The sequence below is a fragment of the Diceros bicornis genome, chromosome 3 (genome assembly GCF_020826845.1).
Source record: "Diceros bicornis minor isolate mBicDic1 chromosome 3, mDicBic1.mat.cur, whole genome shotgun sequence".
In the NCBI taxonomy this organism is placed as follows: Eukaryota; Metazoa; Chordata; class Mammalia; order Perissodactyla; family Rhinocerotidae; genus Diceros; species Diceros bicornis.
Genome location: NC_080742.1, coordinates 68403313 through 68421915, shown reverse-complemented (window position 1 = coordinate 68421915; position 18603 = coordinate 68403313). Strand labels below are relative to the sequence as shown.

The 18603-nt window shown below is 36.0% G+C and overlaps 1 protein-coding gene across 1 annotated transcript in view; it reads right to left on the bottom strand.

The window, feature by feature from the left end:
* Positions 1-18603, bottom strand: part of CFTR (CF transmembrane conductance regulator) — a 168865-nt gene that overhangs the window by 90732 nt on the left and 59530 nt on the right. Inside the window, exons 10-11 of the mRNA XM_058528911.1 lie at positions 12780-12962; positions 5858-6049 (exon numbers count right to left, since the gene is read on the bottom strand). Coding sequence (XP_058384894.1) covers positions 5858-6049; positions 12780-12962 — 375 coding nt within the window. The remainder of the gene's footprint in view (positions 1-5857; positions 6050-12779; positions 12963-18603) is intronic.

The following is an 18603-nucleotide window of genomic DNA, read 5'->3' as shown; positions in this document are numbered from 1 at the left end:
GGATTGGCAATAGATGTTAGCTCAGAGCCGTTCTTCCTCAGCAAAAAGAGGAGGATTAGCATGGATATTAGCTCAGGGCTGATCCTCCTCACAAAAAAAAAAAGAAAAAAAAAAAAACTATCAATTTGCCTAGGAATCCATTCTATTATAATCTAGATCCAAAGTAGGATATATAAAGCAAGACATGGAGATGTTCCTAAAAGAGGAAGCCTGATGGTGAAGAATCTGAATATGGTTTCCTTACTCGTGTCTGCAAATTACAAGGATTCTATCAGCATAAAACACTCTCCATGCCCTTCTCGCTGATAAAGTCTTTCAACTATCGCACTGAGTGAATAGTTTTCAACCACAAATTGAAATCAGAAAACTATGTGAAATATGTTGTGCATGCTTTTTCCTATCCAAGCAAATTTACACCTACCTGCCTACTCTCATGACACCAAGCACCATTACATACGCAAGTGCTTTGTAGATATTAGAGCTGAACAAAAACACAAAAATGAGGAAGAAAATACTCCCTTCTCACCTCCCGTTCCAAGTCTAGATGTAGTACAGTAAGAAACAGATCGACTTTGGCAGTCAAAATGAAAACATATTGAATCATGAATGTTTGTATTTGGTGATAGGAGCCACACAGAGAATATATTGAGAGATTCTTTCATGGTATCAGCTGCTTAACCCTCAAAGATTCTGTAGGTATTTTGTGTACCTAGGCTCAAAACTCCTCTGCACTTAAAAAATAAAATCTTCATTTTGGAAAGTTCTCACTGGTCTTTTTCAAAGGTGCAAACACTTGTTTAACAACACCGACAAAAAATTGGAAACTCTGAAGTCACTGAAAATAGGGGCAACTTTTCATTTTGACTGTCAAGACAGTCTAGCACTTTGAATTACTTTTACTCGTTACTTCCAACAATAATGTGCTGTCATGTAATTGTCTCCTCAAACTATGAGACTGTGAGGCTCAGAGAAGAATATTTTCTGAGCAAAAGTATTGCAACTGACATGCCTACTTCAAAATATTTCTTTTTTTTTTCTTTTTGGTTTATTGTGGTAACATTGGTTTATAACATTGTATAAATTTCAGGTGTACATCACTATACCTCTATTTCTGCATGGATTACATCATGTTCTCATGTTCACCACCCAAATACTAATTACAACCCATCACCACACATATGTGCCTAATTATCCCTTTCACCCTCCTCCCTTTCTGAAACAGTCATCCAATAAGAATTTACCCTCTGCCTATCAATGTGCTAGGTGGAGTATACCAAAATAAGCTTTTTAAAATTGCTGTTCTCAAGGAATTTACCATGTAGTTGAATAGATAACAACATATAGGAATCGTTCAGCAAAGAGAAGAGAAAAGCATATGCTAATGTACTCATTGTACTCACTACATTTGCCAGTTTAAAGTACCAGGAATCTAGGAAATGCTGGATGTTTTTGCCTATCATAAGGAACTAGGAAGGCCTAAATCAGTTGCAAAGGTCAGCAGGATGGAAAGGAGCAAGTACTCAGTGATTGTTAGAAATAAAAAGCTAAGTGTCTTATTTGACATTTTAAGGCAAAGAGAAAGAAGAGAGAATTGTACATTAAAAAAAAAACAAAATGGAGTAGGCCGGCCCGGTGGCATAGCGGTTAAGTTCATGCGCACCGCTTTGGTGGCCCGGGATTTGCGGGTTCAGATCCCAGGTGCGGACGTACGCACCACTTATCAAGCCATGCTGTGGTGGCCTCCCATATAAAGTAGGGGAAGATGGGTTAGCCCAGGGCCAATCTTCCTCAGCGAAAAGAGGAGGATTGGCAACAGATGTTAGCTCAGGGCTAATCTTCCTCAAAAAAAAAAAAATCAGAGGTCATCATCATTATTAACAATTATTTATTAAAGCCCACCTAGTGGTGTCCTCTACTGGTACTTTCTTGGCAAGACCTGTGATCCCTCTGCCTTGATCAGATGTGTCAGTTCTATGTAATTTACCTCCACATCTTTCCTTCCTAAACCCACAGCATTTCTGTCTGTTCCTCTTTCCAATTCCTGTAGTGCAAGGAATCTTTAATCCTAAACCAATTTCTCTTCTTTTCTAATTTCTTGAAGAAAAAAATTCACTCTTTCCTGAAGGCCCATTTTTCCTAAAGCCCTTTCCTATGGATGCAAATAGGATATAAACATGACATTCCTTATCTTCTCACAATTCCTCTGCTTAACTTTTGTCTCTTATTGTCCATCACAAACATTATCTGGATTATTGAAATAGCTTCCTATTAGTCTCCCGCCTTCTAGTCAGAATAGCAACTACTCCACCCAATAATAATAATAATAATAATAATAATAGCTGTTTTATTTATCAAGTACTTTCTGTGTGCCAGATGAATCCACAAAACCCTGAAAAACAGGTAATCTTATCCCCATATTGCAGAGGATAAAACTCGGTATACAGCAAGGTTAAGTAAATTTCTTTAGTAACCCAACTCTGCTAGATTTCAAAATCTATGTTCTTTTTGTTATCCCACAAAGACTTGAATCGTGTCCACTTAATTCTGCTCCTCATATCACAGCCAAAGTGATATATCTAAAATGCAAAGCTGATTACATCATTCCCCTGATTAAAGCTCTCCAAGACCAAATTCCTGAGACTGGTACATGAGGCTCGCAAGACATGGACTCATTACTCCCCACTCACTGTCCCCTAATTACACTCAGGTTCAATCAAGATCCTTGTGGTTCCCTGCACTAACATAGTTTCATGTCCCATTTTCTGCTCTTACAGTTTCCTCTGTCCAGAATACTTTTTCCATTTTTACTCATGCTTCATGGTGTCTGTTTTTAGAGAAAGCCTCCCTGAACTGTCCAGGCAGGCTAAAAGCCCTCAACTGGGCTTCTGTGGTGCTTTGAGAACCTCTATCTCAACACTTGCTGTATGATATTGAAATGGTCTCTTTATACATTTTTCCCCCAACCAGCCTATAAGTTCTTTGAAGGAAGGGATAATAAAGTTTTAATTTTGTACCCACCCTGCTCCCACCACAGTGCACAGTGTCTGGCATAAGGTAATCACATAAGTAATGTTTTGGGGTCTGAAAGGGGCATAGAAATTGGAGTCACCTCCCAAACCCATTGCCATTTCTGGAGCATAGAACCAATGTGCCTATACTCCAAATCTTTAGGATCTTAAATCATCTGTTTTCTTCCACAGAATACTTCAACTTGATTGGGTCACACAGACCAACTATCATATTTATGGATGACCACTTTTATAATTTTCTCTTATAACTACTTTTATCAACATCAAAATTCATATTGATGATTTTTTATGATTCTTTGGCTTCATGATTCTCCTCCTTAATTACACCAACCTCCATCTCGTTTCCATAGTAATCACTCACTAACAAGAATGGAATCTCAGACACATTTATCGTATGTCATGCTCTCTAGCAGTATCCCCCACCCCAAAAGGAAGTAGAAAGGAGCTAATCTTTACTGAATGGCTAATTTGCACCAGATGCTATGGTAGGCACCTTATATTTATCTCATTTAATTTTTTCGACAATGCAGTGACCAGTTACTCATCAGTTTCCCACTTCTTCACATCTAACCTTCTCTCTACTTTATTGGCAGCTCTAATGTTCTTAATCATAAAATTCCTCTGAGACCATAAGTTTCACTTCTGACACTGTTGGAATTTCACAGTCAATCTTTCCATTGTCGGACATTAGCCTTATGCCTCCTCTGGAGGTTATTCCTTACATTAGGCAGACCCAGATCGATTCTCTTGCTTTCTCCTTTCACTCCTATAGAAATGCCTCTTTGTTTTTCTGTTAGAGAAACCATTACATTCTTTATTGATATGTTTCTTTCTCCTACTGGTCCATGAACCTCTGAAGTATATGAATTTTGTTCTATTCATATTTTCATAAAATACAGCAAGTCTCAATAAATGTTTTCAAAATGAAGACTCCTTACCTTCTTCTAGTTTCAAAGTTTATTTAGGCACAAAAGACGGTATATTGTATGATTCGACTTATGTGAAATATCTAGACTAGGAAAATTTTAAAGACACAAGGTTGCTTAGGGCTGGGGAGGGGAGTTAGGTATGAGAGAATGGAAATTGATTGCTAACAGGGTTCCTTTTAGAGGAGCTTAAAATGTGGTGATGGCTGTATAACCCTGCAAATATTCTAGAAAACACTGAATTATACATTTTAAAAATAATTTTAAGGCTGGCCATGGAATCAGAAAAAAGGAATCATATCTTCTTTGCCTTTCCTTCATTATTTTGATAGCTTTATTGAGATATAATTCACATACCATACAACCATTCATTAAAACACAGGTCACTATACTATGAAATGGACTATGTCTTATCCAACTAGATCCATTCCAGGACCTAGTACAGCATTCAGAAGTTAGTAAATGCTCACTCCTTGAGTGAGGAGCCCATAGCTCTGAATTTATTACTAGCAATATAGTTATTCTATATTTGGGTTATATATTTTTATAGGTTTATTGGGGGAATCAAACAACCATTTATAAAAGTATTTCTATGGGAAAAGGTATGTTCAAAGCAAAAAATAAAGCCTACCAAAACCTTTCGACACCTTTCCATTAATAAATAAACAAATCTCATGATTTATCTTGCAAGGCACTACCACTCCTGCATCCTAGTCCCCCCGTAGACAAATATGTGTGTTCTCCAGAAACATTCAGATTTTTTTATAACAAACCTACTGAGTGTTCCAACCTCCAAGTTGTGAAGTAGTATTCCTGAAAGAAGGGCTTTTGAAGAATGAAAAATATCTTCTTCAAGGTAAATCCAATACTTTTTCAGGATAGCTTTTATTTTCTCTATGCTTCCAAGGTTTACGGAAAATAAGAGAATAGAGATTTAAAAACCTACTGTTGCATGAGTCAATATTTACATAGATACCCATTTGTACAAACACGTAGCCCTCTTTTGTAAGAATTGCAGTTTCTATCTAATCCATAATCAGCCTTTTTCTATTTTTCATGTACTTTATTTTAAGCTTCATTTTACACCCACTGCAATTTTTTTCATAAAAGGTGATTTAAAGGGATCCACTTGTGTCAAATGCCATCTATCAAAGATAGTGATTTTGAATCAAGATCACTGTTCAGGCAATACTGCTGATACATCTCATAATAACATATTCCCCGCCCCAACATTTACATCAATAATTATTGAACCCTCCATCATACAATTTATGTACTGAATAGCACAAGATCCACATACTAGCTTCACTAGGAATACTTTGTGTATTTCCCGACAATTAGCCCGTTCCCTAATATTGTTATGAAATGAGTCAATAGCATTATCTTCATTTTGCCTCTGTTTCAGAGAATTACAGTCACTAGAGGTTATATAGCTATAAGTTCAAGGCCAAAGGATAAGATCCAATCACAATTTTATCTCTGAGTCTCTACTGGTAGGTCAATGCTTGTTTCCATTAGGCTATGGTGTTATTAAAATTATTAAAATCCTCTATGTAATTTTGAAGTATTTTTTAAAAAATGTATGCCATATAAGTGTCCATTGAGGACATGTGTCTCACTAATGAGTGAACAAAATTCTCATCATTTCATCAAGAGTTTTTATTGTAACAAAACCAGCCCATCATTTTAAAAATAAATTGTACCTTTGTTTTTGTTTTTGCGAGCTTCTTAAAGTAGGGATCATATATTTTTTATTAATTGATTTACTCACAGTCGTTTACCCACAGTGCAAACTTGATTAATAAATGTAGACTGACTGATTGAATACGGAGCTAAATATATAAGTTAGGTAGTTTGAAGGCTTCATATGCATAATCAGAAATTTTTCACATCATTACTTACCTCTTCTAGTTGGCATGCTTTGATGACACTCCTATACCTATACTCATCATAGGAAACACCAAAGATGATATTTTCTTTAATGGTGCCAGGCATGATCCAGGAAAACTGAGAGCAGAATGAAATTCTTCCACTGTGCTTAATTTTACCCTCTGAAGCCTCCAGTTCTCCCATAATCATCATCAGAAGTGAAGTCTGGAAATGAAACCATTGTTATTAAGTTAAATTATCTGATCAATTCACTCTCAGGATGCACTTGCCTCCAACTGTCATCCTAAGCAGAGGTATCTATTCTGATTTCAAAAGATTCTATATTAATTCATTTGATTCAAAATTTGTTAAGCAGTTCTTGTTCTTGGTATGCTGCTATGCACAAAAGATACAAAGGGGAATAAAAGAGACAATTACAACAGAGTGTGTAAGTGCTATGATAGAGGTTCACAGAAACAGAGCACCTAATTCACATTGTTGGGATGGGTCTGGAGGAGGTCAGGAAAGATTAGTAACAGCTAACATTTGTTGAGTGCTCACTCTATGCTGGGTGTTGTTCTATGTGATTTAACTGTATTCATTTACTTAATCCTCACAATAACCCTACAAGGTAGATTCAATATTATCTTCATCTTATAAAGGAGAGATTAGTTAAAAAGAGGTATAATCTGGTAATATGGTTTCCATGAGCCCTTCTTGAAGAAACTAGTATAAAATCATCTAAGAGGTGACCGAAGAAACTTCACCAAAAGGACTATCAGTGAGCAAAGACTTTATATACTGTGAACTAAAATTTAAACTAACATGGGAATTAGAGTTGAAGAACAGAATTTAAATATGGTATATGCCCTGACAATAAGAAAAGTTCTAAGTAAAAAAACAAACGAAAAAAAGAAAATGAGATGTAGAGGAATTTGCTGATTGCCTTATCAAGAAAAGCTGGAAGTCAACGGCTGTCATTTGAAGGTAGCAAATCAAGTAACAGACGCAAAAGCATATTTAACCACACAAAGATAAAACATTAAGAAGGATAATACTACAGACTAAAATTGAGTAGAAGAAAAGGAGGCAGCAGAGGAAGAAAAAACATCGATTTTATCAGAGCTCATATTAGCGAACTAAAGAAATAGAAGACCAAAGATTTAACGTAAAGTTATTATTATAAACATAACCACTAGAACAAAAACATCTCCCCAACCTCTAAAACTTGGAATGTCCCTGGACTCACAACCTTGGCCCCTTTCTCTTCTTATCAACACTCTCTCCTTTGGAATCTCATCTAGCCCCATGTCTCTTCAATGCCAGCCCCGTTCCCTTGAAACCAGACTTGCATACTCAACTAACATCTCTACTTGGTTGTCTAATAGGCATTTTACACTTAACATTCCAAAATCAAGCTCTACCCAAAACCTGTTTATCCCATAGTCTTCTCAGTAAACGGTACCTTCATCCTTCCAGTTACTCAGTCCAAAAGCCTTGGACTCATCCCTGACTCCTCCATTTTTCTCATATGCCATGTTCAATCTAATTCTGTTGTACTTTGGAAACATGTTCTGGATCTGACTACTGCTTCCATTACTACCTGGATTCAGCCAACGTCGTGTCTTGCCTGGATTAGCACAACAGCCTCCTAACTCATCTCTTTGCTTCTGCCCTTGTCTCCCTACAATCTATTCTCCAAGTGGCCCTGTCAAAATGTAAGTCAGATTATGTTATTTTTCTGCTTAAAACTCTCCAATGGCCTCTAAACTCCCCAGAAATAAAAGCATAACTCTCTACAAAGCCCTTTGTAAGGCACTTGAGGCTCTTTTACAAGACTCCAAGTAATGGTCTGGGCCCCCCATTACTTCTTTGACAGCTCTACCCTCAATGGCTCACTCTGTGCCAACCCCATTCATCTCCTTCCTGTTCTTTGAACTAGATAGGTACAGTCCCATTTCAAGGCTTTGCCCCACCCTCTACCTGGAAGACTCTTCCCCAGATATCCACATGACCTAATCCCTCACCTCCTTCAAGTTTTTGCTTAAATGTTACCTTTCAATGAGGCCTTCCCTATGCCCCCTATTTAAAATTGTACCCCTGTCACCAATCTTCCTTCTCTGCTTTATCTTCATAGGTTTCACCATATATGATATCCTATATATACATTTTTTTTTCATCTCCCACTAGAATGTGGGCTCCTTGGAATGGGGATGAGGATATGTCGTGGCTTTTGTTCACTACTATATCCTCAGGGCCTAGAATAGTGCCTAGCACAAAGTTGCCACTCAATAAATTTGTTAAATGCTACGATAATTAATGATATTATGAGATATTATATTAAATTATAAGGGCTCAATAACATTAAAAAGTGAATTACTAGCACATAAATAAAAAGAAAAACCAAGGGGACAGAATTAAAACTACAAAAATAGAGGCTGGCCTAGTGGTGTAGTGGTTAAGTTCGTGCACTTACTAAGTTCGGGTGCTTCGGCAGCCCAAGGTTCATGGGTTTGGATCCCAGGCGTGGACCTACACACCACTCATCAAGCCATGCTGTGGCAGCATCCCACATACAAAATAGAGGAAGACTGGCACAGATGTTAGCTCAGGGACAATCTTCCTCAAACAAAAAGAAGAAGATTGGTGACAGATGTTAGCTTAGGACCAATATGCCTCACCAAAAAATTTTTTTAAAAACCTACAAAAATAGATCCAAATGCATAAAGAAATTAGTATTTGATAAAGGTGGCATCTAAAATCAGTGAGTAAAGATGGAATATTCAATAAATGGTGTTGGACAACTGGACAGCCATCTGAAGGAGAAATAAAAAAATTGTGACCACATCTCACACCATATGCATGGTGAATTCCAAATAGGTCAAAGAGTAAGTACCAAAATAAGACTATAAAATACTTAAAGAAAACACTGGAAGATGCCTAAAGATAAAAAACAAAACAAAACAACTAAGGAGTAAGAAAGCCTTTCTATGACTCAAAATCCAGAAGCCATAAAGGATAAAATAAACTACATTTAAAAAAAAAAAACAAAACTTTTGAACGGAAAACAAAAGGAAAAAATGTCAAATTGAAGTAAATATTTGCAAACTATATCACACAAAGGAATAATTTTGCTCTAAATAAAGTGATCCTAAAATCAAAAGGAAAAATACAAACAACCCACTGGAAAAATGTACACAAAGTATATGAACAGATATTTCACCAAAAATGGAGTGTCCTTTAAACATATGAAAAGATACTATACTTTATTCATAATAAGAGAAATGCAAATTAAAAATACACTGACACACCACCTCCCCCACTGAGACAGGAAAAAATTCAAAAATTAGATAATATCATCTGTTGGTGATGCTGTGGCGAAATCTGCACTCATATAGAACAGTATGACAAAAGCACACATTGATGCAACCAGGGAGGGAAGTTTGACACACACACAAATGCTTTACCATTCCTAGGAAGCTATCCTACTGATATACTTGCAGACATGCTAAATGGCATGTGTGCAAGATTATTCATAGCATCATCCTTTGTGTTAGCAAAATACTGGAAACAACTCAAATGTCAGTCAATAGGTGACTCATGACATTAGAGAGCATCCATCCACACAATGGAATATTATATATAATAATATATTTGTTCAAAAAATTAACAACAGTAGCTGCCTGGGTCGGGGGAGGAAATGGTAGAAAGCCAAAAATAAGCAGAAAAGAGACAGAAGTGAGGGGTAAATTTTTCAACTTTTTATATATTTTAATTTTCTAAAATTTTTAATTTTTAATTAAATTTTAATAAATAATATTACTTAAAATAAATTAGGAAGAAAAGAGGTTCAAGTAACAGATATTTTTGTGATACATATTTCATTAAATTTTATGTCTTATTGTATGGGGAAAATATCTGAAATATCTTTTTTTCTGTGTAAAATCCTTTCATATAAAAATTAAAACCAGAAGTGATATTTTCATATATAACAGCTTTATAAACCCAAACAATGGAACGGATCTGATTTTATATATATATAAATACATATACATACTGGTTTTTTTTTTTTTTTGTAAAGAAGATCGGCCCTGAGCTAACATCTGCCAATCTTCCTCTTTTTGGCAGGAAGACTGGCTCTGGGCTAACATCCATGCCCATCTTCCTCCACTTTATATGGGATGCCGCCACAGCATGGCCTCACAAGCGGTGCATCGGTGCGCGCCCGGGATCCGAACCGGCAAACCCCACACCGCTGGAGTGGAGCACACACACTTAACCGCTTGTGCCACCGGGCCGGCCCCAATATATATTGGTATTTTGAGAGATACAAGTTAAATGAAAACATCATTGAATGTAATAGCTATATATATAAACATACCAAAACATTGATAAAACTTTGCAGACATTCGTATTTTATTTAAAAAGCAAGCAAAAGCAGGAGCTAATAGCTTATTCTACACATCTGATGCTCAGTTATCATAGGACCAAGCTAAAACAGCACAAGAGTGAGGCCAGGACGATGACAGAGACTATGTGGAATAAGGGGTTGTCAGCACGGCCACAGAACTGCTTCAGTTGTGGTGGGGACAACAGACAGACTGAAAATCCCCACACCCTGGGGGCGATACCACAAGCCAGCCTTCAGTCAAGGCACCCAGTGGCGCAGACTCTTATACCAATATTGCTTAATTAAAATAATTTAAGGAAATTTCATGAGTGCAAGACACAACGTAGATTAGAACAAAAAAAAAATCTTCATTTAACATTATATCATACATACCCTTCAGAGTCATTTTTTAAAGTATGTTTTACTGACTGAATAACAGGCCATTATATAACTACACCAAAATTTACCTAATCAATCCCCTATTATGAGACATTTAGGGGTCCCCCTAATTTCTGGCTATTGAAACAACATTGTGGTGAATATCTTCATATAAAATCTCTGCCAACATACTAGGTTAAGTCATACAAGCAGAAGAATTATTTGGTTATTTTTAAGGCTTTTGATATACAAGTTACCAAATTGAGTAGGGTGGGATTTAACTCAAAATGATAATATTCAATTATTCAATTTTATATTTTAGCTAGATCTGTTGTCCAGTAAGATTCTAAAAGATGCTCCATTCCTAATACTATGAAAAGGTGTCCTCCTAGATTGAGTTCCCAAACCCTATTTCTCAGGAGGGTTTAATTATTCCTAAGAAGCCACTCCCTTCATCTGACTCTGTCTTCATAGCTACTTCCCAGAAGACGCAATTGCAACTTCAGCTAGCAATTATTTGCTCATCAATTCTTAATAGAATTGCCTGAAATTTAATTGCTGGTAAGTCTTGTAATTTGTAATTCCAAAGCTATTTTTGTACACCTTTCATAGAAGTAATTTTAAACACATAAATAGATTTCAAAAATTCTATGAAACATAAGTATCATCCTCTCGCAAGCAAACATTCTTGTTTAGATCACCTGTAACTTGTTTATTAACAACTCCTCCTACGGTATCATTTTCTTTTCATAGTGAAAATTGCTAGTAATATTATCCAAGAAATAGAAAGAAAAAATGAGGAACATGTTTTTCTAAGAAGAAAATGCACTACAGCTACGTTATTTAAAAGGCCTGTTTCACATGTAGGAAAAATAACTGAAGAGAGAAATAAACAAATTGTATTACTAGCACTGTGGACATCAAACTCAATGACTAGAAACTTTCTGTGGCATTTTATTTCCCATGTCTCAGACTAAATTCTTCAAAATATGGCTCTTCCTATATTAGATATTAATAAATAATTGCCTTTCAGGAGTGTTTCTTAATTTCTATTTTTATTTACATTTTTTCTTACAGCACCACTAATTTCTCCTTCCTTCTGTTCTTCCTTCTATCCATCCATCCTTCTTTCCTTCCTTCCTTCCTTGCTTCCTTCTCCTTTCTTCCTTCCTCCCTTCTTTCCTCTCTTTCTTTTCTTTCATCCTTGAGTTTAATTCTATAGAGTATTTTGAAAAGTTTTAAGAAGATACTAAACCTTTTCTTATATTTCTAGAAAGTACCACAGCTAAAATTACAGTCAAGTGAGAACAAGGACTTCTTTTTTTATAGACTTCCAAAGCAAATGCCTGTTGCCTTAGTAACTCATTCCAAAGCCAGGAGGCCCTTTCTTATCTCTGGTTTGATTCTTTCATGCCCTTTATATTTACTTCCTAGATAAAAAAAACAAGAATTTTAACATTATCTGATGGACACCTCATATCCTTGAAGATCACTATAAAGTCTTCTCTTTTCCTGACAACAAAGTTTGACCCTTGAGCTGTTTTCACTTTCCAACCCATGAATTTTTATCAGATGTATCTCCAAATATTCCTGGTTTATAATAAATTGGGGTGGGGTGGGGGTTCGGGGAGGCTGACGAGCACTGAATAAATTAATTCCTATGTATTTCCTTCAAAAATTCCTATCTATTTCCTTCAAAAAACTATCTCACTTAATATTTTTTCCTCATAATAAATCATAAGCAAGTCTGAATCTATTCTCCACAATTCTAACATCAACAAAATGGGGACCTTTTGCTTATTTGGTCACCGAAGTAAACTCTAAGCCACAGTTTTCCTGGACCAGCTGTGAAAAAATGCCTGTGCCACAGACTGGTAAAAATGAATGATTTCTTTGTTCAATAAAGTTAGTGAATGCTCACCATGTGCAAGATACTGTGCCGAGTGCTGCGCAAAATACAAAGATGTAGAAGAAAAAGTCACTGAAAATAATATGAAGAGAAAAATGGCCAGAGGGTATTATCAGTGGAATAATTTATATTATAAGGGATATTATATCCAAGCATTCTCCTAATACCAAGGTAAGAATTTCTCCAAAATATCTTCTTACACGACAGACAAACTAGAAAAAGAAAGGAGAAATGCATTACAAATTAAGCTCTTAACGACAAAGAATAAAAGAGACTACCTTGCCTGCTCCGGTAGATCCAGCAACCGCCAACAACTGTCCTCTTTCTATCTTGAAATTGATGTCTTTCAGGACAGGAGTGCCAAGAAGTGAGAAGTTACTGAAGAAGAGGCTGTTATCACCATTGGAAATTTTTCTATTGTCATGGTTTTGTTTTGCTTTCTGAAATAATTCCCCAAATCCCTGTAAAAAAAAACCATAGAAAATAAAAAGGTAAGTTTTTCAGATGTTTTCAATAGATATTTGTTTTATGTATGATTAGTTTGAAAAGCACATGGCACATGATCCATACTTTGTAGCACATAATTATATAGCACATGATTTCTACAGCACATGATCCAAAACATTTGAAAATTATAGCTTTTAATGAAAACATAATCTGAATTTCTCAGATTGTTGCTCACCATGAATTTAAACTAAATTAAAGATTTTATATATATATAAAGCCATATATCTATATCTATCTATATATGTATATATGTCTATATATACACATATATACACCTTCTCCTATAGGCTGGGTACATAAACATTATTTAATCTTCAGCATAATAATAATATACAAGACAGATTTCATAATCCCTCTCTTTCAAAGCTGTAGACTGTGACTCACGGAGGTTAATGACTAAAGTCACATAACTAGTAGGCCAGAGTGGAATTACAACCCAGATCTGACTTCTACTCTATCATGCTGGTAGTATCTTCCTCTGAGAAGCTGGAAGAATTTCTTTACGTAGTTATAATTACATATAAATGTGGTGCGAGTGCCAGATGATTGGAATGAATTCTACTTATACAAGAGTAGCTGGGGAGAAAAAAATTCTCTTTTGAAAGTTCCCTGCTTCTCTGTTTTCCCATGGGAAGCTTTAGGGTAGCGGTCTTTAAACCAAAGTAAACAGCCCTAAAGACTGATTAGGAGGAAGCCATTGCACAAAGTTTCAAGGGAATCTAGTCTCATATCTTCAACATCCAAATGTACTTCTCTCTAAAATTAATCTGCCTGAGAATTTGCCTGCTGTTTGTCATTTCTTCTTTCCCATGTCCCCTCACGCAATTGTCCTCCCCTCACTTTACACAGAAGCAGCAGCCTTCTCACCAGTCCTAAGTTTCACTACGTTGCACTTTCCAGAGCGTGAAAAGTTCTAGGACACAAACAAGTGGACCATAAGTGATGGTTTTCTCTTAGAAGAGGATCCCACAATTGCAAAGCCAGAAATACTGACGGAGGTAACATCTTATTTCACCCAGGTTTCACACCGAAGGCAATCTATGTGTCTTATCTATCTCAGAGTCAGATTTCAGCAATGAGTTGAGGGGGTAAGGCATTTTAATTACCTAATTATTTGCTTAATTATTTAATTTTTAATAATTTAATAAATTAATTAATGCAAGTGATTATCTGTATTTTAAAGTAAAGTTATTCTTTTCTGACATAAAGCAAGTCTTATTTAGCTGATTGGCTTGACAATGAGAACTGACTTCATAAATTCATTTACTTTCCGTAAAATTGAAAGCATTGAAACTGCAGCTCCCAGGTTTTGACAAAAATCCATTTCAGATACACAGACAATATACAGTAAACAGGAATTACATCTTTTGCCACCACTTAAACCTATGTTGAAAAATTTATGTCAACTTAAAAATGTGTTAGAGGTATATAGCTTTTCAAAATTCTTTTAGGGCATACATAGCAATTAAGCTTGAAGACCACTGCTTTGAATTCTTACGACATGGATAGTTAATGTCCTCCTCAGTCATCAGACAACTAAAAGCAAAACTTTTAGAAGCAGGCAATGAAAAGTCTTAAAAAATGAGACAAAGGCATTTATTATTCCTTTATTCATTTATTTATCTAATAGATATTTATCGAGCAAGTGGTCTTCTATATTAAAGACCACTTCAAAAATCCTACATAGGAGCACAACATACAAATAGGTATTAATATTGCAATGTGCTTAGTGCTATAACTAAAAATTACACTAAGTCCTGTGGGAGTACATTAGAGAGAGCAACCGACTCAGCCTGGATCTTGACCAAATAAACAACATACATGCTAGGCTATGAAAGATGTAAGTGGGATTTCACAAGATCGGGAAATGGTAGGTGTTTCAGAAAGATGGATCCGCATGCACAATGATTTAGGCTTAAAATAACAAAATATGTCTCAGGAATAGTAAGTGGCTGGGTCAGATGTATATGGCAAGATGATAAAGGGTGCCCTTGGTAAGGTGGGCAGTGCAAGCTGTTAAGGGACTTGTGTGCCATGCTTAAAGTTGGACTTTTATCCAATAAGTACTTGGACTAATGGGAGGTTGTTTTTACTAAAAACCTTTATGTCTGATTACAGAAGTAAAACACTTGGAAAATTTGGAAAACATAGGAAAGCAGAAAGAAAAAAACAGATATCACCAGTAGTCCTACCACTGAAAAGAAACTATGTTTACTATTTCAATGATATCCCTCCACTCTTTTACATATATAAATATAAATATTTATAAATATGTAAAATCATGTACATGATTTTTGAAATATTAAGGAAAAATCATATATAAGGTTTGTGATCTGCTTTTTCTGACATATATTCAATCATAAATATTTTCACATACCATTAAACAATCTTTTTAATATAATCTTTAATTGCAAGATAGTATCCAAGAGCATAGATGAACTACAAACTGTTCTCTATTTTCAACATTTATGGTTTCCCTTTTTTAATTTAATCAATAATTCTGTGATGCATGTACTTTGCTATAAATCTTAGAGTAAATCTTTTTTTTTTTCAGTATAAATTCCCACAAATAGAATTTCCAGAGCAAAAGGTATGTAAAATTCCAAGTCTTTTGAAAAGTAGTTTCAAATTTTCCTCCATTAATGTCTGAGAGACCTGGTTTTCAGGAACTCTTATCAACCCTGTTGCTTGTTGGTTTGGGATTTATTTTGTTTTGTCTCTTTCGTTACAGTTTTATAGGTGAAAATGGAATCTCACTATTTTTTTATAGTTTTATAGGTGAAAATGGAATCTCACTATTGATGTTATTTTTATTTACTTGCTACCTAGTAAGGGTGAACATTTTCCATGTTTATGAGTCCCCTGTAGTTCTGAGTGGCATGGTTATGATATCCTTTGTCTTTATTTCAGTCTTTGTCTCATCTTCTCAACTAGTTGGACAATGAATTGACAAGTCATTATAAGATTCTGAGCTTCAGTCTCCTGAGCTGTTGGGTGTATTAAATGGTGTAAGCTATATGAAATAACTTTGTATACAGTAAAGTAGTAGTCACCCTTTTTTTGTTAACAAGAGGCAGTATCGTGAGTGGAAAAGGGCTTTGGAATCAGAGAAACGTAGGCTGACCTTTTAACTCTGCCTTAACTAATTGCATAAGCCTGTTCTAGTTACTCAAACTCTCTAAGTCTCAGCTCCCTACTACATAAATATAAATTTTACCTACTGACATGTTTGGAGTGAGGGAGGAGTCATACATAAGTCATCAAGGACTTGCCTCTTAGGTAACTGGCTGGACATCAAATAAGATATACACTGAAGAATGCACTGGAAGGAGCAAGTTTATGAAGCTTGGGAAGCGATGAACATGAAGTGCTTGAGGAGCATGCAGGAAATTTGGAAATACATGTACGGAGTTCAGGAAAGAAAGCGGGGCCAGAGATCTGCATTTGAGAGTCATCAGCACAGTGACGTCAGTTGAGTCTGGGTGAGGTCAAAAACAGAGAGCCTGAAATGCTAGAGGGAGACCTATCTGGGGACCCAGTAGCCCATCACCATTGAAGTGGCAGGCAGAGGAGACTTAGAAGTCATGATCTGAGGATAAAATAATATGAAAAGAGTGGTTCACTAAAACTAGGTTAAGTGATAAATTCAAGAAGAGTTTTAATGTATTGGTGAGGGCAGAATCCAGATTGCATTGGAGAGACATCCATGAAAGATGAAGTGAGAACACATTTGACAGCAAAGGGAAGGACAGTGATGAGGCTTGAAGGATGGGGGGGGATGGGTGGGCACAAGTCAGGGAAGAAGATTTTTTAACTTGAAAATATTTTAATGTGAGAAGAAGTCAGTTGAAAGGGATGTTGAAGCTTCTAGATAGAGAAAAAATGCTGGCCCCCTATTCTGAGAAAACAAAGTAAGACATTAACAGTTTAATCAAGGGCAGGAAGAAGCATACATCTTTCTCGTTGACAAGAAGGAAAGATGAAAAGATAATTCCAAGAGTGAAGAGAGAAGTTGGAAGCATTCATACATGATGCTGGCTTCTATTTTCTCTATGTATTGTAGAAGGCCAGGCCATCTAGAGGTGAGCTGATGGTAGCAAGCAGATCCAGGGAGAGGTTGGGGGTTTCAGGAAAGTGGTAAAAATCTGGAATAGCTTTTAGGGAAATGGTAAAGGAAATTAACTAAAGACAAAGGAAAAGATTTCCCAAGAGGATTTATAGGCTCAATTGAGGTTGAAACACTAGCTATAAAACTTACAATTGACTAGAGTGTATGATTTTCCCAGATAGCATCTCCTCAGCCAAAGCTGATAAAGTGGATGTTTTGCAGCAAGGGATTTAGTACAGGGGAAATGGAATTGCGAGTACTGCTAGGAGAAGAACTGAAATGATTGGTCTTGGAATAAGCGGAGGGTAACCAGAAGGGGTCCAAAAGGGAGAATTCAAGAGACTAGAAATCTTGATGAAATTGAAAGGCAATAAAGGTGATGGAGATAGCAATTAAGAGACGAGAGAGCTGAAGGGTTAGGAAATTCCGGGCTGAGAACGAGATTTCAGAGTGTGATATTTCCAAAGTGGAGTAAGTCTAGGTGCTCACAAGGCTCAGGGTATGACCGTGAGAGGAAGCTTCTGAAGAAGTCGCTGTAAAATATAACTTCGAAGGACAGTCTTGGAAGGACTGTTCATATGGATGCTGAAGTCTCAGACATGATGGCAGATGTTTAACAAGCACCACTATTCTGAGCAAACACCAATCAAGGAGTGTCCGAGTTTGATAGGTGACAGTCAAAGGCTGGAGGATGAGGATACAGCAAGACAGGAGGCAATAGTGCAGTGAAAGGGTTGTAGATTGTGACATTTGGGTCCAAAATCCAGCTTCAGCCCTTGCCAACTGTGTAAACTGAGCCAGGTTTCTTAACCTTTCTAAGCCTCCATTTCCTTATCAGTAAAATGGAAATATTATTACTTAGGTTATAGGAAGGTTATGAGAATTAAATGAGACAATCTATACAAAGTGCTTATTCTAGTGCCTGGCACACAATAAGGGGTCAAACATGCTATCTATTTTATTAGCTGGAAGGAGAGTGAAATAGAGGATTTTTGCACCAGGGGAGGAAAACAATTGTCTGAAAGTAGTAGTGAAAAAGTCAAACTTCTTATTTTTCCTTCATTCCTAGAAGGGCATTTGCAATTCCTAAAAACAAAATAAAATCAGTCTGATCCACACACTTTTCCACAAACAATTTTGTTAGGCAGATAAAGAATTATTCTCTTACTCATATCTTTAAAAATGAAGTAAAGTGAAGCCCTGGTAGTCAAGTTACTTATATAAATAAAACCAATTTAAGATATTGTGAAATGTGTAGAAAGAGAACATTGGTTTCGTAACTCCTACATTTACTCAACAGATACAAGTCATAAGGAAATAAGAACTCAACAGGTGCTCTCAATAATCAAAGATTGCTTCTTAAGAGGCTGAAAATCATTGATAATATTTTTTCTGACTGATAAATATGAGAGAATTTTTAATAATGAATGAAAATAAGTAAAAATAGAAAACAATACATCGGTATATCTCTCATACATCTTTATGTT